The 26,107-nt window shown below is 36.1% G+C and overlaps 1 protein-coding gene across 1 annotated transcript in view; it reads left to right on the top strand.

Annotated features, from left to right (window-relative positions):
* The window catches only part of BAZ2B (bromodomain adjacent to zinc finger domain, 2B), a 426,507-nt gene extending 400,730 nt beyond the window's left edge, over positions 1-25,777 (top strand). The window contains exons 36-41 of the mRNA XM_011947122.1: positions 7,131-7,336; positions 7,826-7,961; positions 12,204-12,350; positions 18,927-19,192; positions 19,780-19,923; positions 24,327-25,777. Coding sequence (XP_011802512.1) covers positions 7,131-7,336; positions 7,826-7,961; positions 12,204-12,350; positions 18,927-19,192; positions 19,780-19,923; positions 24,327-24,480 — 1,053 coding nt within the window. The 3' untranslated portion in view covers positions 24,481-25,777. The remainder of the gene's footprint in view (positions 1-7,130; positions 7,337-7,825; positions 7,962-12,203; positions 12,351-18,926; positions 19,193-19,779; positions 19,924-24,326) is intronic.
* Positions 25,778-26,107: the final 330 nt, after the last annotated feature.

The following is a 26,107-nucleotide window of genomic DNA, read 5'->3' on the forward strand; positions in this document are numbered from 1 at the left end:
GTATGATCATAGCCCACTACAGCCTAAAACTCCTGGGCTCAAGCAATCCTCTGGCTTCAGTCTCCTTAGTAGCTGAGACTACAGGTGTGCACTGCCACTTTGCCTGGCTAATTATTTTTATTTTTTACAGAGATACGGTCTTGCTATGTTGCCCAGGCTGGTCTCAAACTCCTGGCCTCAAGTGATCCTCCCGCCTCGGCCTCCCAAAGTGCTGGGGTTACAGGCGTGAGCCACCATGGCCAGCCAGTAGTTTTGTATTCTTTAACAAACCTCTCTTTATCCCTCCCTGTCCCCACTTTCTCCAACCTATAGTATCCTCTGCTCTATTTTTTGCTTCTATGAGATCAATTTGTTTTAAGCTTCCACATGAATGAGAACATGCAATGTTTAACTTTGTGTGCCTGGCTTATTTCACTTAATGTCCTCTAGTTCCATCTATGTTGCCTCTAATGACAGGATATTTCATTCTTTTTTGGTTGTATAGCATTCTGTTGTGTATTTTTGCCACATTTTCTTTATCCATTTATCTGTTGTTGAACACCTGGATTCATTCTGTATTTTGGCTGTTGTGAGTAGTGCCGCAGTAAACATGGGGATGCAGATGTCTCTTCAATACAACAATTTTCTTTTCCTTTGGATAAATTCCCAGTAGTAGGATTGCTGGATTATATGATAACTCTATTTGTAGTTTCTTAAGGAACCTACATACTGTCCTTCATGGTGGCTATACTAGTTTACATTCCCACCAACAGTATGTAAGAGTTACCTTTTCTGTGCGTTCTTACCAGCATCTCATTTTTTTTTCTTTTTTTGGCAGGGGGACAGAGTCTTGTTCTGTCGCCCAGGCTCTGGAGTGCAGTGGCGCGATCTTGGCTCACTGCAAGCTTTGCCTCCCGGGTTCACGCCATTCTCCTGCCTCAGCCTCCCTGGTAGCTGGGACTACAGGCGCCCACAACCATGCCCAACTAATTTTTTGTATTTTTAGTAGAGACGGGATTTCATCGCGTTAGCCAGGATGGTCTCGATCTCCTGACCTCATGATCTGCGTGCCTCAGCCTCCCAAAGTGCTGGGATTACAGGCGTGAGCCACCACGCATGACCTTTTTTTTCTTTTTTTCTTTTTCTTTTTTTATAATAGCCATTCTAACTGGGGTGAGATAATATCTCATTGTGGCTTTGATTTGCATTTCCCTGATAAGTAGTGATGTTGAGCATTTTTTTGTATATTTGTTGGCCATGTATATGTCTTCTTTTGAGAAATGTCTGTTCAGATTATTTGCCCATTTTTAATTGGTTTTTTGTTTTTGTTTTTTTTTTTCTGTTGAGATATTTGAGTTGCTTGTATATCCTGGATATTAATCTCCTTTCAAATGTATTATTTGCAAATATTTTATCCCATTCTGTGGCTTTTCTTTTCACTCTGTTGACTTTTTCCTTTGCTGTACAGAAGTTTTTTCATTTGATATAATTGCATTTGTTTATTTTTGCTTCTGTTACCTGTGCTTTTGAAGTTTTATATATAAAATATTTTCCCAGAACAATGTCCTGTTTCTCCTAGTAGTTTTATCATTTGGGGTCTTACATTAAGTCTTTGATCTATTTTGAGTTGATTTTGTATAGAATAAGAAGTGGGGACCTAGTTTCATTCCTCTGCATATGGATATCCAGTTTTCCTGGCACCATTTATTGAAGAGACTATTCTTTTCACAATGAGCATTCTTGGCACCTTTGTTAAAAAGCAGTTGGTTGTAGAGGTATGGATGAATTTCTGGGTTTTCTATTCTATCCCTTTGGTCTGTGTCTCAGTTTTTATGCCCGTACATGCTGTTCTGGTTACTACAGCTTTGTAGTTTATTTTGAAGTCTTGGTAGTCTGATACCTCCAGCTTTGTTCTTGTTGCTCAGGATCGCTTTAGCTATTCAGAGTCTTTTGTAATTCCACACACAATTTAATATTTTTTCTTTATTTCTGTGAAGAATGTCATTAGTGTTTTGATAGGGATTGTGTTGAATCTGTAGATGGCATTGGGTAGTATTGTCATTTTAACAATATTTATTCTTCCAATCCATAAGCATGATTGTATCCTCTCATCCTCTTCAGTTTTTTTCATCAGTGTTTTATAGTTTTCCTTGTAGAAGTCTTTCACTTCTATGGTTAAATTTACTCCTATAGTTGGGTTTTTGTTTTTGTTTTTGTTTGTTTGGTAGCTATTGTAAATGGGATTGCCTTCTTGATTTCTTTTTCAGTGAATTCATTGTTCATGTATCAAAATGCTGCTGAGGCCGGACACGGTGGCTCATGCCTGTAATCCCAGAACTTTGGGAGGCGGAGGTGAGAGGATCACTTGAGCTCAGGAGTTTGAGACCAGGCTGGGCAACATGGCAAAACCCCATCCCCACAAACAATACAAAACTTAGCTGGGCATAGTGGCACGTGCCTATAGTCCCAGCTACTTGGGAGGCTGAGGTGGGAGAATGGCTTGAGCCCAAGAGGTGAAGTTGCCTTGGCTATTTGTGCTCTCTTTTGGTTCTATATGAACTTTTAAATAGTTTTTTCTGGTTCTGTGAAGAATTTCATTGGCAGTTTTACAGGAATAGCATGGAATCTGTAAATTGCTTTGGGCAGTATGGCCCTTTTAATGATACTTATTATGCCTATCTATGAGCATGGGATGTTTTTCCATCTGTGTCATCTCTGATTTCTTTGAGCAGTGTGATGTAATTCTCATTGTAGAGATCTTTCACCTCCCTGGTTTGCTGCATTCCTAGGTGTTTTATTGTTAGCAAAAGTAACTTTTTGTTTTGTTGATCTTTTGTATTTTTGTCTCACTTTGGTTTATTTCTGCTCTGATCTTGTTTCTTTCCTTCTACTAATTAGGGGTTTGATTTGTTCTTGCAGTTCTAGTTCCTTGAAGAGCATTGCTAGATTGTTTACTTGAAATCTTTCTACTTTATTGATGTAGGCATTTATTGCCATAAACTTGCCTCTGAATACTGCCTTTGCTGTGTCCCATACATTTTGGAATGTTGTGTTTCTATTTTCACTTATTTCAAGGAATTTTAAAATTTCATTCTTAATTTCTTTTTTTACCCAGTGATTGTTCAGGACCCTGTTGTTTATGTTTCATGTATCTGCATAGTTTTAAATGTTCCTTTTGTTATTGATTTATAGTTTATTTCCATGTAGTCAGAGAAGATACTTGATATGATTTCAAATTTTTAAAATTTTTCGAGATTTGGGTCCTAACATATGTTCAGTCCTGGCATATGTCCCATGTACTGATGAAAATAATGTGCATCTGCATGTGGTGGATGAAATGTTCTATAAGTGTCCATTTGATCTATGGTGCAAAGTGATTTTCTGTCTAGAAAATCTATCCAGTGCTGAAAGTGGTATGTTGAAACCCCCAGCCTTTATCATATTAGGATCTACCTCTACATTTGGATCTAATAATATTTTGCTTTATGTATCTGAGTGCTCTGGTATTGAGTGCATATATATTTACAATTATTATATTCTCTTGTTGAATTAATCCCTTTATTATATAATTGTCCTTCTTTGTGTCTTTTAACAGCTTTTAACTTGAAGGTTTTTTTTATCTGACATAAGTATAACTATTCCTCTTCACTTTGATTTTCATTTACATGGGATATTTCTATCCATCCATTCACTTTCAGTCTGCATATGTCTTTACAAGTGAGAAGAGTTTCTTACAAGCAGCATGTAGTTGGGACTCGTTTTTTTAATCCAGCCAGCCAGTCTATGTCTTTCAAATGGGAAATTTAATTCATTTACGTTCAGGATTACTATTTATAAGTGAGTGCTTACTCCTGTCATTGTATTGATTGCTTTTCAGTTGTTTTGTATAATCCTTTGTTCCTTACTTCCTTGATTATTATTTATTTTTGTGACTGGGTGTTTTTCCATAGGGATAACGGTTTATCATCAGGCTTTTTAAAATTATGTGTGTAATAGTTTCCTTTCTCTTTCTCCTTTGTGTATTAGCTTTCCCAGTGAGTTTTATAGTTTCATATTTTCATGATGGTGGTTATCATCTTTTTACTTTCACATATAAGACTCCTTGAGCATTTCTTGCATGTTTAGTCTAGTGGTGATGAATTCCTTCAGTTTCCCTCAGTCTGTAAAAGACTTTTTTTCTCCTTCATTTCTGAAGGCTAGCTTTGCTGGATATAATATTCTTGGCTGGCAGGGTTTTTTCCTCACACTGCTTTGAATATATCATCCCATTCTCTCCTGGCCTATAAGGTTTCTGCTGAGAAATCCACTGTTAGTCTAATGAGGATTTCTTTATATGTGACTTGACACTTTTAATGCTTTCAGAATTCTTTGTCTTTTGACTTCTTACAGGGTGACTATAATATGCCTCAGAGAGGACCTGTTTGGGTTGAATTTCTTGGGATTCTTCGAACTTTCTGGAGCTGAATTTTCATCTTTCTCCCAAGACGTGGGAAGTTTTCTGCTATTATTTCATTAAATTTGTTTTCCTCACATTTTCCCTTCTCTTCATCTTATTCTAACACCCGCAAGAATATTTGTTTGCTTAATGGTGTCCCATAAATCCTATAGACTTTTTCATTCTTTTTTCCTTTTTGTTTGTTTTCGTTTCTTTCTTTCTTCCCCCCCTCCCCACCGCCTTGGTCTGCCTGTGTTATTTCAAAAGACCAATCTTTGGGTTCAGAAATTCTTTCTTCTCCTTGGTCTACTCTGTATTTTTGGTCCAGTCTTGTATTTTTTATTTTATTCATTGAATTATTTAGCTCTAGCACTTCTGTTTGGTTCTTTTTTATATCTGTCTATTTGTTGATTTTTTTATTCAAATCATGATTTGTTTTCCTGATTTAGTCTAATCATCTTTATGTGTTCTCCTATTTCTCCTATCAAACCATATATTTGTACCCATTAATCAATTTCTCTTATTCTCCCTCTCTCACTACCCTTCTCAGGCTCTGGTAACCACCAGTCTACTTTCTACATTCTAGAGTAGAGTAGCTTTTTTAGTTCTCACACATGAGTGAGAACATATAATAATTTGTCTTTCTCTATCTGGCTTATTTCACCAAGGATAATGTCCTCCAGTTCCATTCATTTTGCTGCAAATAACAGGATTTCATTATTTATGACTGAATAATATTCTATCCTATAAATATACTGCATTTTCGTTATCCATTTGTCTATTGATGGGCATTTAGGTTGATTCCATATTTTAGCTATTGTGAATATTGCTGCAGTAAATATGAGAGTACAAATATCTCTTCCATATATTGATTTTCTTTCTTTTCTATGTATACCTACTAATAGAATTGCTAGATCATATGGTAGTTCCATTCTTAGATTTTTGAGGAAACTTCACACTGTTTTTCATAGTGAATAAGCTGGTTGTCTACCTTGATCTCACTTTTTTCAGTCTAGAAACTGTGAATTTGGGGGAAATTTTCTGTGTGCTTGGTTCCCGGTAGAATGAGGATAGAGAAGCATCATGGATGTGGAAGTCCAATTCTCTTACCATCTGCTCGGAGTTTTTTCACTTCTCTCTTGCCCTGGGAACTGTCTCATCCTCATATTTGAATTTTGGGATGTTGCTGGTGATCATCTCAGTGCCGTATATTTATTTTTGGTTTTCTGAGTGGTTGGCGGCAGGGGCAGGGGGTCAGTGGGAGCAGGAACTGAAGCCAGCTTGCATCTGTGCCACTATTTTAGAGTCCATTCTTCCTTTCTAAATATAAATATTCTGCTGAGTTAAAGGGGAAGAACTGATCCTAGTATATAAAATAAAATAATTATATCTGAAGAGATGTTTAAGTTCATTCTGTTTTTCATTTAATATGCATTTATTAAATACCTGTTGCATCTCAGGCAGTGGACATCAAAAAATTGGATAAAATTTTGTTCCTACCATCATAAAGCTTGTCATATAATAGGGAGATCAGACATATACATATATGCAGAATCTAGTAACTGATTGTTGAGAACAGAGTAATGCATGAATTTAGAAAAAGAATACTGACTTCTGGCAGAGATATGGAAGAGATCATGGAAGATTTCATGTAGAAGTTGAAATGGAACTGAAGAAAATGAGTATGGTTTGGACAGTTAGAGACCAGGGAATATCATACCAGCAAGTGGGAACAGCATGAGCAGAGCATGAGGATTGGGAAGCTTATCCCGTGTTTGTGGAATAGCAAGTTATAGAATTTGACTGCAACATAAGATGTGTGAATGGGAACATGAAAAGGGATAGATTGAGGTACTTGAATGCTATGGTGAACATTTCCTAAAGAATAGGAAATCTTTGAAGGATTTTGAGCTAGAGGATCAAAAATCCTTTGAAGGATTTTGATTACTCAGTCAGCATACATGTATTGAGTGCCCATTATTTGCCTGCACTGTACTGGAGATAAATGAGTAAAAGCAGACATAGTCCCTGCTCTCATGGAATTTAGAAGTAGAAAAATATTCATCAAATAATCACACTAGTATAACACTGTATTTATGACAAGGCTAAGGAGCATGGTCCTGTGAGAACCTGTCAGAGTGGGACTTAGCTCCTGAAAGAGGTCAGGAAAGGATTCCTGTCAGGGGACCCTTTCATGTTAAAGTGAATCTTAACATGAGAGCTACAAAATGAGTGGTGTTAATGAGGTGAAGAGGAGCAGAGAAAAGCAATACAGATAAAGGTAATAGTATTTATGAAGCCCCTGCAGTCAAAGGAAAAATGGTGAGCACAGAAGGACCTGTACAGAAGAATAATGGAAGGAATGAAAACAGAAAGGAAGAGCAAAGCTCAGAGGCTACCCAGGCATTTCCATTTAAGTCATCCAATGAAACTGATAAGATTTTAGTCTAAAATCCTTCAAAATATTTTGCTGATTGTTCTTACATTGTTTATAATATCAAAAGTTTTTAATTTTTATTTTTCAAACTTTTCTTACAACTATTTCTTTTAATTTTTTCTTCTTATTTCTACCTAGTTTTAGGAAACACAAGGTAAAATCTTTTAGTAATGATCCTTGAGATCTGCCCGTATCCAATGCTATATTTTAAGTAAAGGTAATTCACCCATCTGGCATTTTAAGAGGAAACCATAATAACATTATTCTCTTGATATATAGGGTTGGATGTGTCCAGAGCCTGCATCAGAAAGGGAGGACTTGGTATATTTTGAACATAAGTCATTTACTAAATTGTGCAAGGAGCATGATGGAGAATTTACTGGCGAAGAAGAAAGCAGTGCACATGCACTAGAACGGAAGAGTGACAACCCCCTAGATATAGCTGTAACCAGGCTGGCTGATTTGGAGCGGAACATTGAAAGAAGGTATCTGAAGAGCCCCTTAAGTACCACCATTCAGATCAAACTGGATAATGTGGGCACAGTTACTGTCCCTGCTCCTGCACCATCCATTAGTGGTGATGGTGACGGGTAGGTTATTGAGATTAACTTGAAAAATTATTGTGCTTCTTTGCTAATTGGAGCCTATTTTCTATTGCCTGTTATCTATGTATCTTCTTGTATGTCTGTGATCCATACGGATCGTGCTATTTGCATGGTGCTTTGTAAAAACTTTTTTTTTGTTATGTGCGTTGATAATCCTGCAAAGTGATCTTACATTTACCTGGTTGTGACTAAGCTTTGAGGCACGTAGCCACAGTCTGTGCACTACATCAAATTTAGTTGCTTAAGCCTTATACTTATTGGCTGTTACATGTTCTTGTCATTGCTTGGCTTTCAGTGTGATGATTGTTTCACATTCAGTAATCGTAAGTGTGGACATGACCTACTTAATTTTTCTATATTTCAATGCAGAATTGAAGAGGATATTGCTCCAGGGCTCAGGGTATGGAGAAGGGCATTATCAGAAGCTCGCAGTGCTGCACAGGTAGCTCTGTGCATTCAGCAATTACAGAAATCAATAGCATGGGAAAAATCAATTATGAAAGTTGTAAGTGTTTTTATTTAAGAAATATTATAACTAATTTACTTTGTCCTGTTTCTTCCAACCTCCAGATCTTTCTTAATTATACATTACCTACTGTCATAATAATGTATGCTATATTTGAGAGTTTTTCTAATTCTAAAAGATTTTTTATACTTTCCTCCTTACTGAAGGAATCTTTCAAATGTGTTATCTTTTATTTTTTAAAATCTTGCTTCTGCCTCCTTTGAATATCATTTATAGCTCTAACTGAAGTTGTCTCCCACATTCCGTCAGCACAATAGTTGTTAATCTAAATCTTGAAGGCCGTTTCACTGTTGTAAACAGTTCCATTGCTAACATTACCTGCTATATTACTGCATTGCTAAAATGTCTTTTTCTATCACTTTTCATTTTTTAATTCTAAGAAGCACTTAGATTAGTAAATACAAAATAAGCAGAGAACTCTTAGTTTATGTGCTTATATCATGTGTTTGGCATCGGATGTGGTTGACATGAATAGTAGATCCTTTAATCTTTCCTCTACTAATTAAAATTGGTTTTTCACCTTTCTACAACCCCAATTAGTTTATCATTTAGTTTATCACAAAAATCTCTATTTTATGTCAGGTACCAAAATGCTGTGTGTTCAAAATGCAAAGCTATAATTCATGTTTTCCAGAGAAATATTTATTTCAAATCACATACAAGTGTCCCTCTTGCCTCTTTTGTATTACCATATATGGAATTATCTATTCTATGTAGTCTTTTATGAATTACTTTAACATTTACTGGTTTTTTTTGAGACAGAGTCTTACTCACCCAGGTTAGAGTGCAGTGGCACAGTCTTGGCTCACTGCAACCTCCGCCTCCTGGGTTCAGGTGATTCTCCTCCATCAGCCTCCTGAGTAGCTGGGATTACAGACACCTACCATCACACCTGGTTAATTTTTGTATTTTTTAGAAGAGACGGGGTTTCACTGTGTTGGGTAAGCTGGTCTCAAACTCTTGACCTCAGGTGATCCGCCCGCTTCAGCCTCCCGAAATGCTAGGATTACAGGCGTGAGCCACCGTGCCCAGCCACCATTTACTTTGAATTACGGACTAGCTTTAAAATTTAAACATTTGAGATTCTTTTCACGAATGGCTAAAGGTGAAATTCCTTTATTTAAAATGGTTGTTCCCCTGAAGAAAAGAAGTGATTCTTAAATAACTTAGCAATCTTTCTTTCGTTTTTACCTTTATGCTTAGACTACTCAAGGCCTTATTAATTCCACACAAATAAATTACGTTTCTTCTATGGTTTTTCACTGCTTCCTAAAATATCTACGAATCTGCAGTTTCATAATATGCTCGAATACAGGCCTTTCTCAATTCAGATTGGAATTTACTATAATTTTTTTTTTTTTTTTTTTTTTGAGACAGAGTCTCTGTTGCCCAGACTGGAGTGCAGTAGTACAATATCAGCTCACTGCAACCTCAATCTCCTGGGTTCAAGCGATTCTCCTACCTCAGCCTCCCAAGTAGCTGGGATTACAGGCATGCAGCACTACGCCCAGCTAAATTTTGTATTTTCAGTAAAGACAGTGTTTCACTGTGTTGGCCAGGCTAGTCTTGAATTCCTGAACTCAAATGATCCGCCTGCCTTGGCCTCCCAAAGTGCTGGGATTACAGGCATGAGCCACCACACCTGGCCCAGAATTTACTATAAATTTTAAGGCACTGTTCGATTCATTTAGTATTGTTTTTACCAGATACAAATATTTTTTCCTTCTAAAAATTATTATTAAAACCAGCTTGAAAGTCACCTTAGACAAATATATTTGGTGAGATCTAGGCAATAATGATTTTTTTTAAAAAGAGAGAAACTGAGACTGAGTTCTTGCCAGGTATGGTGGTACATGCCAATAGTCCCAGCTACTCCAGAGGCCAAGGCAGGATCATTTGAGCCCAGGAGTCGAGGCTATAGTGTGCTATAATCACACTTGAGAATAGCCAGTGCACTATAGCCTGGGCAACATAGTGAGACCTTGTCTGTAAATAAAATTGAAAAAAAAATATTAAGTCCTAGATCAAAATGAAATTTGTATTTATATTTTTCTCATCTACACCAAAGCAATCATCATGATGTGTTCAGTTTTATTATAAACTTATACACAGAAACCTAAAACTTGTATCAAAATCTGCTTTTATATTGATATAAATTCTGCAATCTATAGCTTTATTTCCATTTTTGCAAATTCATTAACCTTTCCCCTGTTCTTCATCTACCCTTGTTAATCATATAATTCCAGCTCTCACAATCTTCATTTCCTTTTTAAAATGCTTAATAATACATTTTTTGCTATGAAACTACCTTGAAAAGAAGGCACTGTTTCATATTCAAAGATTAAGAAGCACTTTATAACCTTTAGACACATTACAGTGCCTATAGTAATCCTCATAGTAAGTCCTAACAAAATATTAAAGTGCTCAATATCTTTAGAAATACCCTGTTGGACAAAGACCAAGCTTACCAAGAAAAAGAGGGAGTTGTCATAATTTGCCTCCAGATAATTCTCTGCCCACGGTATACTTTATATTGTTGTTAAACAGTAGGCAGCATCCACTATTTTTTACTGTAGTAGCAGAGGAATTAAAACCAAATAATAATATATTTACTGTAACATATTATGAGCTATTACTATAATTTTTCAAAATTGTTACGAGTTTGATATCTGTCACTCTTTCTTTAAAAGTATCAGGAAATAATTTTATTTTTAAATCCTAAGTGTGAGATGTAAGACAGACCTTGTAGTATGTATAGTTACCTAGTAGAGAAAACAATGAGTATTTACTTATGTTCATGAGTCTCATCTTTAAATTGTGTTGTTACAGGGATATAAATATAACCTTGCATTGTTATGTCTCAGTGAATACTTTTACAGTAGAAGTTTTAACAATGTAACTCAAATATGGAGAAATAACACCATCTTAAGGTATTCAGTGATGTTGATGTTAGGAAAGGTCATAAAATGGATACTGATTGTTGGAATATTAAACTCTGCTGCTTTTGCTCGTGGTAACCATGCCAATGTTAATATGAAATATATAATATATACATTTGATAAACATTTGTCAACTTGAATAGTGTGTCTGCTGTTTTGATAAGATTCTACAGCTATCATTGGTATACATACTAAGTTATATAAGACCATTTTAGACTTTCCCAGACTGATATAATGTTGCATTGAAAATTAAAGTAAGTTTGAATAGTTAAGCTATTTTGTTTTTAAGAGCATATAAATACCTAACTTAAAGTAGTTAAATGGTTTCTGGTTAAATGTTTTCATTTTTTAAAATATGGACTGCAGAACATTTTCTTTTGTGACTGGAATATGAACTAGTTGTCAAAAAACAATGTTAGTGCTTACCATCTTTTACAGCCATCTTGAAAGTTTTTACTTGTCTAACTTTTCTTCTTTCCTTTGTAAAACTTACTGTACAGAATATATGTATGTGGAAAAAGTCTTCTTTTTGCAGATTTAAAATTTTTATATTAGAAAATTTTCAATAGAAAATAACTAGTTTTATTTTTAATTCTAAAAAAATAAATAATGACCTCTTAATTTCTTACATGTATCTTTTTTTCCTTAGAAATTTGTAGGATCCATTTTCTGCACTTGTGACACATGTTTGATTTGGGTTGATTTTCAAAGTTTCCCAGTTTGAACACATTTTCCAATCTATTACAATATGTATAGATGAATTAGTCAAAAATCTAGGGTTATCTTTTAATTATACATAATTATGATACTAATACAAGTTTTCTAATTTTGATTTTAAAAAATACTCTAACTCTTATTTCTTTCTCAGGATATCATGAGGATGCTAAGATAAGCAAAAGATGAAGCACATTAAAAAAGAAAACACCATGTATTAAAGCTATTCATTGCTTTATGTGCTCTAATGTCATGTTAATTATTTCATATGTTAATGTGTACATGCTTCTGAAATGTGTGCAGGCATTCTGCCTCTAAGCTTTGTTCTTTGCAGTGTACTTGAAATGTGCATTTACCCCACAGCATTTACCCCAACAGAACTGCTCACCCGTCATGTGGTCCATATCTGTGTAACGAAAGATACATAGATGTGTATGGCTACTATATATTTGTTAGCAAGCGGAATGTTCATTACTAATATAAATTAGGAATTATGGTGCATTGAACATCCCAATAACTATTATTCATGGCGGATGGTTAATTTTAAATGATTTTTCATGTATTATAGTACTGCCAAATCTGTCGAAAGGGAGATAATGAAGAACTGCTTCTTCTTTGTGATGGCTGTGACAAAGGCTGTCATACCTACTGCCATAGACCCAAGATTACAACAATCCCAGATGGAGATTGGTTTTGTCCAGCTTGCATTGCTAAGGTAAGACGATCTAAAACTAAACTTTTTGTTTTATTTTATCTTTTTTTTTTTTTTTAAATACAGGGTCTCAGTTGCCCAGGCCAGAGTGCAGTGGTATGATCATAGCCCACTACAGCCTAAAACTCCTGGGCTCAAGCAATCCTCTGGCTTCAGTCTCCTTAGTAGCTGAGACTACAGGTGTGCACTGCACCCAGCTAATTTTTTTTTCTTTTTTTTCTTTTTTTTTTGTTTTGTTTTGAGAGAGATACGGTCTTGCTATGTTGCCTACAGTGGTCTCATACCTGATCTCAAGCAATCTTCCTACCTCAGCCTGCCAAGTCACTGGAATTACAAATGCAAACCACTGCACCCAGCTCCAAACAACTTTTTAATTACTAGATCAAAATGCAGAGTTTTATGGTGTTTATATTTTGAAGGCAGACTCTAGGTATTCCCTACCTCAGTTACTTTCTCCCATATTTAAACTCTTAACCTAATTATTAACAGTAAGCTAATTATTAACAGTCTCTTAACCTAATTATTAACTACCTCTCCATAAACTCACTTCAAACATCCATCTGTCCACCTCCTTTCTTCCCTTCCAGTTCACTCCCTGTAGCACTTCAACTCCAACAATCCTTTGATCTCACAGGACTTACAGTTTGTCTTAAGACTTTTCACTGTTGCTCTCCCATTTCATGTCCTGTCTTTCCTCCTAATCTGTCTTAGGTGTCATTATCCCATTATCATCCCAATCATTGCTTCCACCATTAGGTCCTTTGCCTGCACCTGCCCTTAGTAAAAACCGTTATTCTGGTTAATACAACTCTCTGATTTCTCTAGCACCTATACCTTTGTATCTGAATATAGCTGTGCAATACTCAGCCTTTAAATTCAAGGCATTAAGGCCCGGGTATGTTGGCTCACGCCTGTAATCCAAGCACTTTTGGAGGCTGAGATGAGCAGATCATTTGCGGCCAGGAGATCAAGACCAGCCTGGCCAACATGGCAAAACCCCATCTCTACTAAAAATACAAAATTTTAGCCAGGCAAAAATTAGTGGTGGCACATGCCTGTAGTCCCAGCTACTTGGGAGGCTCAGGCAGGAGAATCGCTTGAACCTCAGAGGTGGAGGTTGCAGTGAACCCAGATCATGCCACTGCACTCCAGCCTGAGCGAGAGTGAAACTCCATCTCTAAATAAATAAATAAGCAAGGTGTTAGAGGGCCTTTAATGATGTCAACAATTTATCTCTAGCTCTGTCTCCTCCATCTTAATTCTCAGCTTATTGTCATTCAGCTGAGAAAATGGAAGCAATCAGAAGAAAATATCACATCTCGCCACCACATCTGCTGTCCTTCTGCATCCAGGCTCACATACCTTACCTTCTCTGCTGTTGCCATGAACTCCTAACTAAGCGATTTTTCCCACTTGTGCCTCAGATTCCATCCCTTCTTACCCCCTTGGGAATGTTATTCCAGCAGTTCTCCCTTCTCCTGCATCACCAATTTCTCCTCCACTGGGTTCCTCTCTTTAGCCTACTGATGTGCTGCTATCTCTCCCATCTTAAGAAAACTAAACAAAAACCCTCTTCTGTCCTCACTTCTCCCTTGATCCAGTTCCTCCATTTTTTCCTTCCATTTACAGAAAAACTCTCGGAAAATGTTTTGTTCTGGTTCTATCTAATATCTCTCCTCTGGTTTACTCTTTGTTTAAGACAGAATCTTGATCTGTTGCCTTGGCTGGAATGCATTGACACTATCACGATTTATCGCAGTCTTGAGTCCCCCAGGTTCAAGTGATCCTCTCACCTCAGCCTCCCAAGCAGCAGGGACTACAGGCCTGTGCCACTATGCCTGGCTTTTTTTTTTTTTTTTTTTTTTTTTGTAGAGATGGGTTCTCAGTATGTGCCCAGGCTGGTCTCAAACTCCTGGGCTCAGCTGATCCTCACACTGCAGCCTCCGAAGTCTGGGATTACAGGTGTGAGACAGCACACTCGGCCCTGATTCACTCTTGAGCTCACTATAGATTTTCACCTCCACAGCTTCTCCAAAAGTGCTCTTACCATGGCCACAGACAGCATTCACATTTCCCACTCCAGTGATCAGTGCCTATGTCATCTGACCTATTACATTTGATAGAGCTGAACACTTTCTCCTCCTTGAAACATTTTCACTTGACTTCTAGCATACCATACTCACCTGGTTTTCTTTCCAGTCTTTGCTTCTTCTCAGATCTCCTTCACTGATTTTTCCCCACCTCCCTGATCTGTAAACATTGGAGTGCTTCCTTTGCCTCAAGGTTATTATCTGTAAAATGGGATAGTATCTGCTCTGTAGAATGGGATAGTATCTTATTTGTGAAGATCAAATAAGGTCATACATGTAAAAGTTTTTATAACTTTATAGTTATGTGAAATGTTTACTTTAATACTTTATTATATTTTAGACTATATTTCACAAGATAGCAAGTAGTCTTACATGGCATCATATTCACTAATAGTCATTTTTTTATTATTTTGATTATTCTCATTACTTGATCGTTTTTGTCATACATAGTTAAATATAACAACAGCAGTCTTCACTGATTGTACATAAAATTACCTTTTAACTTCATAACTGTTAAGTTATAGAAAGTTTCTCTAACACTCTATGAATTACTAACAGATAAGTGTTTTCGGTCTTGGGAGTATTACCTGGTAGGTCGTTGGATGTTTGTTTTCAATAAATTCTCTTAAATTAGTGTCCTAGCTATCTGCCATTCAAGGAGTAGACTTGGAGACATAAGATCTGTAATCTCATTTGAGCGCTTCTATGTGCATACAACTTTCTAAACTTCTGCTTTTTTTGTTTTTTAAATGTAGTGAACTAGATGTTTCTTACAACAATAAAACTCTAAACATTGATTTTGATATATAAGGAAGAGTTAAAGTTTTTAAAGTATCTTTCCAGTTAATTCATAGTTATTTAAAAATATTTATACTATATATATACCTTGCTCTCAAGTGGGTTTTTCTGCATCCATTATCCTGATTGTTTTTACTGTGCGTGTATGTATGTGTGTATGTATGTATATATGTGATCACAGGATCACAGAATTGAAAAGATGTGTATGTGTTTGTTTATGTGTGTGTGCATATATATACAACATAGCTATACCTCAGTATCTGCAAGAGATTAGCTCCAGGATCCACCATGGATACCAGAGTCCACAGATGCTCAAGTTCTTTATATAAAATGGAATATTATTTGCATACAACCTACACACATCCTCCCATATACTTTAAGTCATCTCTAAATTATTTATAATACCTAATAAAACATAAATGCTATGCAAATAGTTATTATACCATATTGTTTTTTATTTATTGTTTTTTATTGTTATGAGGGGGTTGGATTTTTTGTTTTATATTTTCTTTTTTTTTTCTGTTAAGACAGAGTCTCACTCTGTTGCCCGGGCTGGAGTGCAGTGGCATGATCTTGACTCACTGCTGCAACCTCCGCCTCCCGGGTTCAAGCAATTCTCCTGCGTCAGCCTCCTGAGTAGCTGAGATTACAGGCGTGCGCCACAACGCCTGGTTAACTTTTGTATTTTTAGTAGAGACAAGGGTTTTGCCATGTTGGCCAAGCCGGTCTCGAACTCCTAACCTCAAGTTATCTGCCTGCCTTGGCCTCCCAAAGTGCTGGGATTACAGGCATGAGCCACTGCACCCAGCCTTTGTTTTATATTTTCCATTTGCAGCTGGTCCAATCCATAGATGTAGAACCTGCAGATATGGAGGTCCAATTGTATTAGTACACACTCTTAGATATACACACACATACACACACAAACTCACTATTAGACATTTGAAACTTCAGTGCCTGCAAAATTCAAACGAATGACATGAAAGAGTTCATTGGACCCCTCGTGGGCACTGTGGCAAAGAGGGAAGTCATGGCCCTATTTAAATTTAACAGTCAAAGCTCCACTTCACCCAATTGCTGTCATGTAGGAATGTGGGCCCCATGTTCGAGAACCCACTCGTATTTCAAGGGAAGTCGAGACTATGGATTTTTATGTCCTCCCAAATATTAAATATTGGAAACAAATTCAGAATTTTTACAAGCATTATATGAACCAAATACATTCTGTGGCCTGTTCGGAGCCTGTGAGCCACCAGTTTGTGACTTATATCAATATATAAACAGGAAAGATATGTGCTATTGTTCATGAAATCTGGTAAGTGTTGCTTAAGACCCACTAAGTTCCTCTTTGAATTTGTATTGTAGCCAAGAAAAGGTGATGGGGGTTGGGGGGATGCCCTGCCCAAGAGCAAAATAATAGGTAATGGAGTAACTTGATGAAAGTTTGCTTTTGAAATATGTGTATTTGCGCTATTTAATGAGATCAGTTGACACACATCATTTTTTTTTTGTCTTTTTTACACAAGTTTTTTTATTCTGTGGTTTCAATTTCATACTTCCCTTTGTTTTTTTTTTTTTTTTTTTTTTTTTTTTGAGACAGTCTCTCATTCCATCACTCAGGCTGGAGTGCAGTGGTGTGATCTCAGCCCAGCCTCTGCTTCCCAGGTTCAAGTGATTCTCGTGCCTCAGCCTCCTGAGTAGCTGGGATTATAGGCATACACCACACACCTGACTACATTTTGTAGTTTTGGTAGAGATGGGGTTTCACCATGTTGGCCAAGCTGGTCTAAAACTCCTGACCTCAAGTGATCCGCCCCCATTGGCCTCCCAAAGTGCTGGGATTACGGGTGTGAGCTACCATGCCTGGCCCAATTTCATATTTTCTTATTGTGAGTATTAATTTGTTAGAAAATTATCCCAAATAATATTTTAGTTCAAGTAGAAACTAGATGTTTTGGCCCCCTATTCATAAAATTTTTTCTGTTTTAAGTAACACAGCTATTTAATCTAACTTGTCATTAAATGAACTTTTTCTTCATTAAGTACTCTCTTTTTTAATGATTTCAGAGTGCTAAAAGCTCAGTGTAATATAAAAACCCAAAATAATCAGATTTTAATGAATATAAATAAGTGGAGAAGAGACTGAATAAAACATATTAATTATTTCAGTTAGTGACGGGGATTGTGATTCTTTGATATGATATGGTGAAAGCGTTGAATTTATGGTTTGCCTTAGTCAATTAAAATATCTCCTTAACTATACTTTAACCTGCCAATAAAGAAGCAAATAATTTTAACTGCTTGAGAGCATTTTTAAGTAATGTACTGGCAGGGATCATGAAATCCTCAAAGAAACTGCTATGAAATACTCCAAAGAAATGTTTTTCAGCCAGTTTTAAGAATACTGCCAACTTTATTAGCCAGGCATAGTGGCACACACTCGTAGCCCCAGATACTCGGGTGGCTGACGTGGGAGGATGTCTTGAGCCCCGGAGGCTGAGGCTGCAGTAAGCCATGATTGTACCACTGCACTCCGAGCCTGGGCAACAGAGTGAGACTGCCTCAAAAAAAAAAAAAAAAAAAAGAAAAACAGCCAACTTTAAATTATTGCTACACTGATTATGTGACTTTGCAGTCTAGGATTTCTTAACAATCTGGTTAAGGTAATAGTTTTCTAAAAGTGTTTGGTGTTAACCACATATTTGGAAAATAAAAATAAAAGTCATACATTGCCAGAACTTTACCTATCTTTCTTTTATGATCTATTATATTTATTATAACATTTAACTCTCAAAAGGCAGGGTTTTTTTCTCTACGAATACAGGGTGGGGCACCCTTCTTGTTGCAGCAGTGTGCTGCCTGCAATTTGTAGTTACATTGCATAAGACCACGTTGAGATTTCTTTTTTGCATGTAATTCTAGAGCTAGAATGACTAGCAAGTATGTGGCTTGTCATCCTTATTTTTAAAATGAGAAAACAGGGCCTCACAAATATTTTTGCTTAAAGTTAGTAGCAGAGCCATAGCTGAAATTCATATCGTTTGATTCCAAGTATAGTGTCCTTTATGTCTTTCTTTCTATGTTGTTTTTCTCAAAAACAGATATCTTTTTATCCCATCTTTCACCACTGCTTTGTTCACACCTGGGAACCACAAGTTTGTGGAACTCTCTTCTTATTGCAAATACTTTTTATTTTTTATCCTGGAAAAAAAATCAATTTCTAGTAGATTTGATCACTTGGACTTCTCTATTTGACACTTCCTTAGCTCTTTTTCATTTTTGGCCTGGCTTTTTATTACCTCTTCAACTTTCTTATTAACAATCTCTGTATTTTGATTTATATTCATCTTTGTTCCTAATTCTTTTGTATCTTTAAACTCATTCAAGTAGTGACCTAGCCTGAAAGAATACTGCAGACACCCTCTGTAGATGAATTACCATGAGATCAACATCTTCAAGTTTTAAGAATTCTTAAGATAAATAGACCTTTCATGTTTTATTAGATTTTATCCTTATATTATGAGAGGAAGAAATACACAGAACTTCCTTAAGAATAATAGAGTTATCAACATTCTAAATCCGAGTTATTCTTTTTACTCGTTTGTCCTGTCAGACTTTTCATAATTTAAAATAATAGAAGGTCTGTAGACAGTCACTTTCTTACACCTCATTTCCCTTTTTTAAATTAAAGGCAAGTGGTCAAACTCTAAAAATCAAAAAACTTCATGTCAAAGGAAAAAAGACTAATGAGTCAAAGAAAGGCAAGAAGGTAACTTTAACAGGAGACACTGAAGATGAAGACTCTGCATCTACAAGTAGTTCACTAAAAAGAGGAAACAAAGACCTCAAGAAAAGAAAAATGGAAGAAAACACTTCTATTAACTTGTCAAAACAAGAAAGTTTTACTTCAGTTAAGAAACCGAAAAGAGATGACTCCAAGGACCTAGCTCTTTGCAGGTATTATTTCCGTTTTCATGCACTGTGTATTTATAATGTCCCATTTTATTTGTTTAGAAACCTTTTACCATATCAAAGCTTCCTTTCTGACAATTTGTGGAAATAAAAAAATATAAAGCATAAATGTTAAGAAAATGTGTAATATAGTAAATGTATTCCTTTATCTTCTTTTAGTGTTAATTTGCATTGAGTTTTATTTGAAAGATTATAATTGGGCCTGGCACGTTGGCTCACGCCTGAAATCCCAGCACTTTGAGATGTCAAGACAGGCAGGTCACCTGAGGTCAGGAGTTCAAGATCATCCTGGCCAGCATGGCAAAACCCTGTCTCTACTAAAAATACAAAAATTAACTGGGTGTAGTGGCGTGCACCCGTATTCCCAGCTACTCGAGAGGCTGAGGCAGGAGAATCACTTGAACCCAGGAGGCAGAGGTTGTAGTGAGCCAAGATGGTGCCACTAGACTCCAGCCTGGGCGATAGAGCAAGACCCTGTCTCATATATATATAAAATAACTGAAAGCTTTTTTAATTAAAAAATAAGATAATTGTAAAGTAGGGATACTGATTTCAATCATTATTTTCTTTAGTATGATTCTGACTGAAATGGAAACTCATGAGGATGCATGGCCTTTTCTACTTCCTGTAAACTTGAAACTTGTTCCTGGTTATAAGAAAGTTATTAAGAAGCCTATGGATTTTTCCACAATTAGAGAGAAACTAAGTAGTGGACAGTAAGTAAATCATTTCAGTTCACTAAATATTTATTGAATACCTGATATATGCTAGGCATGTTTGTCATGAGCCAAAGATATTTTAATCAACAGCAAGATCTAGGCCCTGCCTTTGAGGCAGGTGTGTGTGTGTGTGTGTGTGTGTGTGTGTGTGTGTGTGTGTGTGTGTGTATGTGCGTGCATGTGCGCTCACACGCGCGTATTTGGTTAGAGTAGAATGCTGTAGAAGAGAAACCAACTAAAATTATTTAAGAAATTAAAAACCAGTGTAATAGACCTGCTTTTGACATTGAAAGAGCACCACCAACCCAAGCTGAAGGTAAGGAAAAGTATTAGGAGAGCCTCCCAAAGTAAGTAACATATAAGCCGGAATTTGTATTCTGCATCCATGGAGTATCGACCACACGTCACATGGATTTAACAAAAATTGACTCAAATATTGTTAGATTATCACAATGTAAAAATAGAAGATCTCTGGAAGCTTTACATATTAAGAGCTTTAATGTGAGTTATTGGAGAATACCAAAATTCCATTTATGAAATGTGGGAGAGAAAACTATTAGTTGTTCTTCTCTACCATATTCTCTCTGCAATCCTATTCCAGGAATAAAGTTACTTATTTTGGGAGGCTTTCCTGATACTCATAAAACATATATTTTAATCACATTGTTATTATCTAGTATATTATTTAGTTCTTCCTATACATTTTTTTGGTGAAAATAACTGTACTCTATGATTTATATTCAATTTAGAAGAGTTAAATAGAACTTATAATTATCTGTGTCCCTCACATATATCAAGTGATTTACTAGGTTGACCAAATGACTAATTTATTTCTTTGGAGGATGAAATAACAGTCGTCCAAAGGTTTATGTCTGTTTTGTTTTATTATTTTTTAATTACAGAAGGGACCTGCCTAAATTCAGGAAGCATTTAAAACCATTGAAATGATTGATTGGTACTGATTGGTTCCAATATGTAAACACTGTTATCTAGATATGGACTAGTTCTTTTGTTTGTTCTTTTTTTTTTTTTTTTTTTTAAAGACAGAGTTTCACTCTTGTTGCCCAAGCTGGAGTGCAATGGTGCATCTCGGCTCACTGCAGCCTCTGCCCCCCTGGGGTTCAAGCAATTCTCCTGCCTCAGCCTGCCAAGTAGCTGGGATTAGAGGTACATACCACCACGCCTGGCTAATGTTTTGTATTTTTAGTATAAACGGGGTTTCACCATGTTAGCCAAGCTGGTCTCAAACTCCTGACGTCAGGTGATCCGCCCACCTCCATCTCCCAAAGTGCTGGGATTACAGGCGTGAGCTACCAGGCCCGGCCTCGTTTGTTTGTTCTATCAAAATGGTCAGTTGTCTAGGTGGATGGCACAATGAAATTTGTAACTAACATGGCCTAGAAAAAGAATTACACATGAAAACTTTACTAGTATTTAAGTTAACTCTTGATTTTAACTTCCATCATCTTCCAATTCCTGGATAAAAGATTAATGTAAACCTCAAAATTCTTAAAACAAATAGGCTTAGAAATATATATAATAAAAAAATGCTACAAAATCATATGGGCCAGGCGAGGTGGTTTATGCCTGTAATCCCAACACTTTGGGAGGTGGAGGCAGATGGATCACTTAAAGTCAGGAGTTTGAGATCAGCCTGGCCAATATGGTGAACTCTCGTCTCTACTAAAAGTACAAAAATTAGCTGGGCGTGGTGGTGTATGCTTGTAGTCCCAGCTACTCAGGGATGAGGCACGAGAATCACTTGAAACCGGAGGTGGAGGTTGCAGTGAGCTGAGACCACGCCACTGCACTCCAGCCTGGGCAACAGAGTGAGACTGTCGCAAAAAAAAAAAAAAAAAAAAAAAAGAGCTACCAAATCAGAGCTCCTTTGGGGAAGAGGAAGAGAGAAGGAAATAGTCTGTGTAATCCTGTTTGTGATGCCAACTGTGTGGGAAGCAAAACTCAGTGGATTCAAGCTCCTTGAACTTTCCACTTTGAGTTGTTTGTCCAAGCCAAAATTAATGAGTTGGAACCAAAACTCACAAACCATATTTCAAATTTTTAAACTAGAAATTTTTATAATAGAGGGAGGGGCCTACTTAAATGAATTTTTCTGATTTCCATTAGCTGCCCCATCCATAAAGGAAGGACACACATATGAGTTGTATACTTTTTTCACCGAGAATCTCACCTAGAATTCTCTCCTGGATTCCACTCTCCCTAATGTTAATCATTAACCTTTTCTTTGGGTAAGGAACAAAGAGAGAAGTAGTTCTCAAATTAACTTTAAAATATTTTATAAAAATTATTCCCACACATATTGTATGATTCCATTTATATGAAGTATCTAGAATAGATAAATCCATAGAGACAGATAAAAGATTGGTGGTTGCCAGGTGCTGGGAAGATGAAGGAATAGGGAGTAAGTGTTTAATGAGTATGGCCTTTCCTTTCAGGGTGATGACAGTGTTTTAGAGGTGATGATAATACAGTCTTGTGACTTAAATGCCACTAAATCGTCCACCTTCATATGGTTTATTTTATGTGAATTTCTTAACCTCAATAATAATAAGCAAATAATTTCTAGGAAAATGGATGAGGTTACCTAAGGGCTGACTTAACTCTGTGAGCACATTACACATAGAGAAATATTCCTTTCATTATCACACAGAAGAAGGGAGTGAAAGGTCATACAAGATATGTCACCAAAGAAATAGAATTCCACTTCGACAAGTTCTCACAGCGTCAGTGCCTCATAGGGTATTTCTCTTTTTTTAATTTTTATTTAAGTTTTTGTGGCTACACAGTAGGTGTATATTTATAGACTACACGAGATGCAGGCATGCAATGCATAATAATCACATCATGGAAAATTGGGTATTCATCACCTCAAGTATTTATCCTTTGTGTTACAAATAATCCAATTCTACTCTTTTACTTATTTTAAAGTGTACAATTAAACTATTATTGACTATAGTCTCCTTGCTGTGCTATCACCTACTAGGTCTTATTCATTCCTTCTATTTTTTTGTGCCCAGTAACTATCCCCACCTCCCCACTGCACTTCCAGCCTCTGGTAACCATCCTTCTACTCTGTTCCCATGAGCTCAATTGTTTTGATTTTTAGATCCCACAAATAAGTGAGAACACATGATGTTTGTCTTTCTGTGCCTGGCTTATTTCACTTAATATAATGACCTCCAGTTTGATCCACATTGTTTCAAATGACAAAATCTCCTTTTTTTTATAAATGAATGGTACTCCATTGTGTTTTTAAGTATCACATTTTCTTTATCCATTCATCCTTTGATGGACACTTAGATTGCTTCCAAATCTTGGCTGTTGTGAACAGTGCTGCACCAAACATAGGAGTGCAAATATCTCTTTCATATAGTGATCTCCTTTCTTTTGGGTATATATCCAGCAGTGGGATTGCTGGATATCATGGTAGCTCTGTTTTTAGTTTTTGAGAAACCTACAAACTATTCTTCATAGTGGTTGTACTGATTTACACTCATGGGATATTTTTAATGGTTACATTATTTTAGTATCCAGCTAGTCATAGGTTAGAGTTAACTTAAAATTTGCATTTCTAAAAGCTGTCTTTTAAAATTTGTTGAATTGGCTTGAGTTGGCTTGAAATGACCATTCCCTTCTTACTAATAAGCTTACGTAGATTCATCCACCTTTCTTTTCTCTTTTCTGTTTTTCTACAGAGAAAGAGAATTGAGCTTATCCCACCAGAGAAGCACAGAAGCCATAGTACTTTTTGTTGAAAGACAGACCCTTATAATGTTACCTCTAGTAGAGACATAGCATATGCTTGTTTTGCTTGTTTGAGTTCATCATACTCTAATGCTTGGGCAGAAGAGCATATATGAAGAGAAGAGAAATGGGAAATGGGGAAGACTTAACACAGAGCACCGTATCTTGGGGTGTATATAAAAGCTACAGGAAAAGTGTAATTTTTATCGTTGCATGGGGAGCATTGACATGATTTCTACTGCAGCTGAGCATTTTCAAATACAGATAATAGGATCCTGCAAGTGATACATTTGGTCAGAGAACTTAATAAACTAGTCAAGTGGGATAGGTCCTGTGACAGAATTGTGTGATACAGGTCAAACAGGAGACAGGTTATGGGGAAAATGCCTGTTGAAATATGTTTTGATCTTCGGAGAAATCTATTTTCCCATTTAACCTGTTCTTTAAATCCAGTATGTTTCAGAACACACAAAAATTTTTAAATGTTCCATTTATAAGAGGGTATCATATATATCAGTTTAAATGCAGTTATCCTAATCATTTTTCTTTCATTGTTACCCTTTATTAACTCTTGTTTTGTTTACAAAACAAATCCACTCTATGAAAGCAATCTCTAATTATGTGTTTTCTTTCAGGTATCCAAACCTTGAAACCTTTGCTCTAGATGTCAGGCTTGTTTTTGACAACTGTGAAACATTTAATGAAGATGATTCTGATATAGGCAGAGCTGGCCACAATATGAGGAAGTATTTTGAAAAAAAGTGGACAGATACTTTCAAAGTGAGCTGAAGTTATAATAATCTCTTTATTTTTTTCCTTTGAAACAAGGACAAATGAGACCAGCAATGTGAACTGTATTTACATAAACGTGCAAGGCACATGCATAATGACTTTCTTTTTCCTTAAGATAAGTATAAAAAAAAAAGTATCAGAAGAATGATACCATTTTTAAAGGCTTCACTCCTACAACAACCAAGGCCCTCGGTTATTGGTTTGTGTGATTTATCAACTAATTTAGGTAGAACAGGGAAGCACACCCAAAGAATTTTCAAAGGAAGGGGTGTTATAGTGCAATAGCAATTAAAATATATCAAATCGCACTGAATACTCAACACCAGAGCTCTAACGTGGGAAATGGTTCTCCTTTCCCTCTCAATAAATATCTATTTTTCATTTTTTTACTTTGTAGTTTATTTTTTAGTGAATGTATTTAATTTTATGAATTATTTATGATTAAACCACATCCAGAATCTTCGTTTTCTGTGAAAAGGAAGAACTAGAAAATTGCTTTAAATCTTGAAAATACAACAAGGAATGTTTTAAAATATAAAACAAAGCCAAGTTAAACTGTTTACACTGATGTGCTATAAAAGCACCAAAAAGAAACTTTACTGTAGAGTTACAAGTACATTTATATATATATGTTGCTGCATCACTTGTGTAGTTAAATTGTATTTCAAAACAGTGAAAACATTGACATGTATATACTGTTCATTCTTGTTTATATTAAGTCTTGTTTTAAATATGTATTATGTGTATATATTGTTTGCAGACATTATTGTTCATGCCTTAGAGGATTGTAGCATTTTATTTTCGTCTCAAGGTAATGATAGCTATACAGTCTGTACAGTAATTATCCTCTACCAACACTGTGGCGTCTCCTTAATCTTGGTAGTGCCTGCCTTTGAAACAGGGTGTAGGGGATATTAGTTTTCCATTTTTCTATTTTGTTATATAATTTTAAGCCACCAGGGCCTAAATTAAAGTATAATCATTTGTATCCATGTGGAATAAAATTGTGACAATTTCCTACGCACACAGTATTTTTTCATAGAAACATTTCCCTCCCATTTGCCTTGCCTCAGAAATAAATTTAAAAGACATTTGTAACCACTGTGTTTTATCTACTGTGTGTTGTGGTGGCCTGTTGGAGGCAAATAGATCAGAATTTTTTTTGTACCTATGTAAGAGTACTTGAAGTTTTATTTAAAATAAAATGTTGTGGAAAAGGTAGCATTCTTTTTTTTAGGAGTGTTATTTTTCACTGTGTATGGCACGGATACAATAAAAGGCTTTTACAAACTAATTTTTTAGTTTTTCTTAATATACCTGAAAATATATTCTTTTTTAAAAAGCCAGTTGATTTAAATTTGATTTTTACAGAGACCTAAAGGAGGAACAGTGTGTAGAGTGTGGTTCAAAGAGCACTGGGCTGGGTGGAAGAGGGTGAGTTTAAGTCAAGTAGCCAAACTTCTGTAGCCTGTAAGCCTCACTGGTCTGTAAACTTCTGTGGACCTGGTCTTCTTTCTTATTTCACATTTTCAAGATGAAAATATTAGAATACATTAGATCTTGTTCTGGTCTGAAAAAATGCCTCTATGGGTAGCCAAACAACTCAATTGTCAAGAAGAAAAAC

Source organism: Colobus angolensis, unplaced genomic scaffold (genome assembly GCF_000951035.1).
Source record: "Colobus angolensis palliatus isolate OR3802 unplaced genomic scaffold, Cang.pa_1.0 Scaffold259, whole genome shotgun sequence".
NCBI lineage: Eukaryota > Metazoa > Chordata > Mammalia > Primates > Cercopithecidae > Colobus > Colobus angolensis.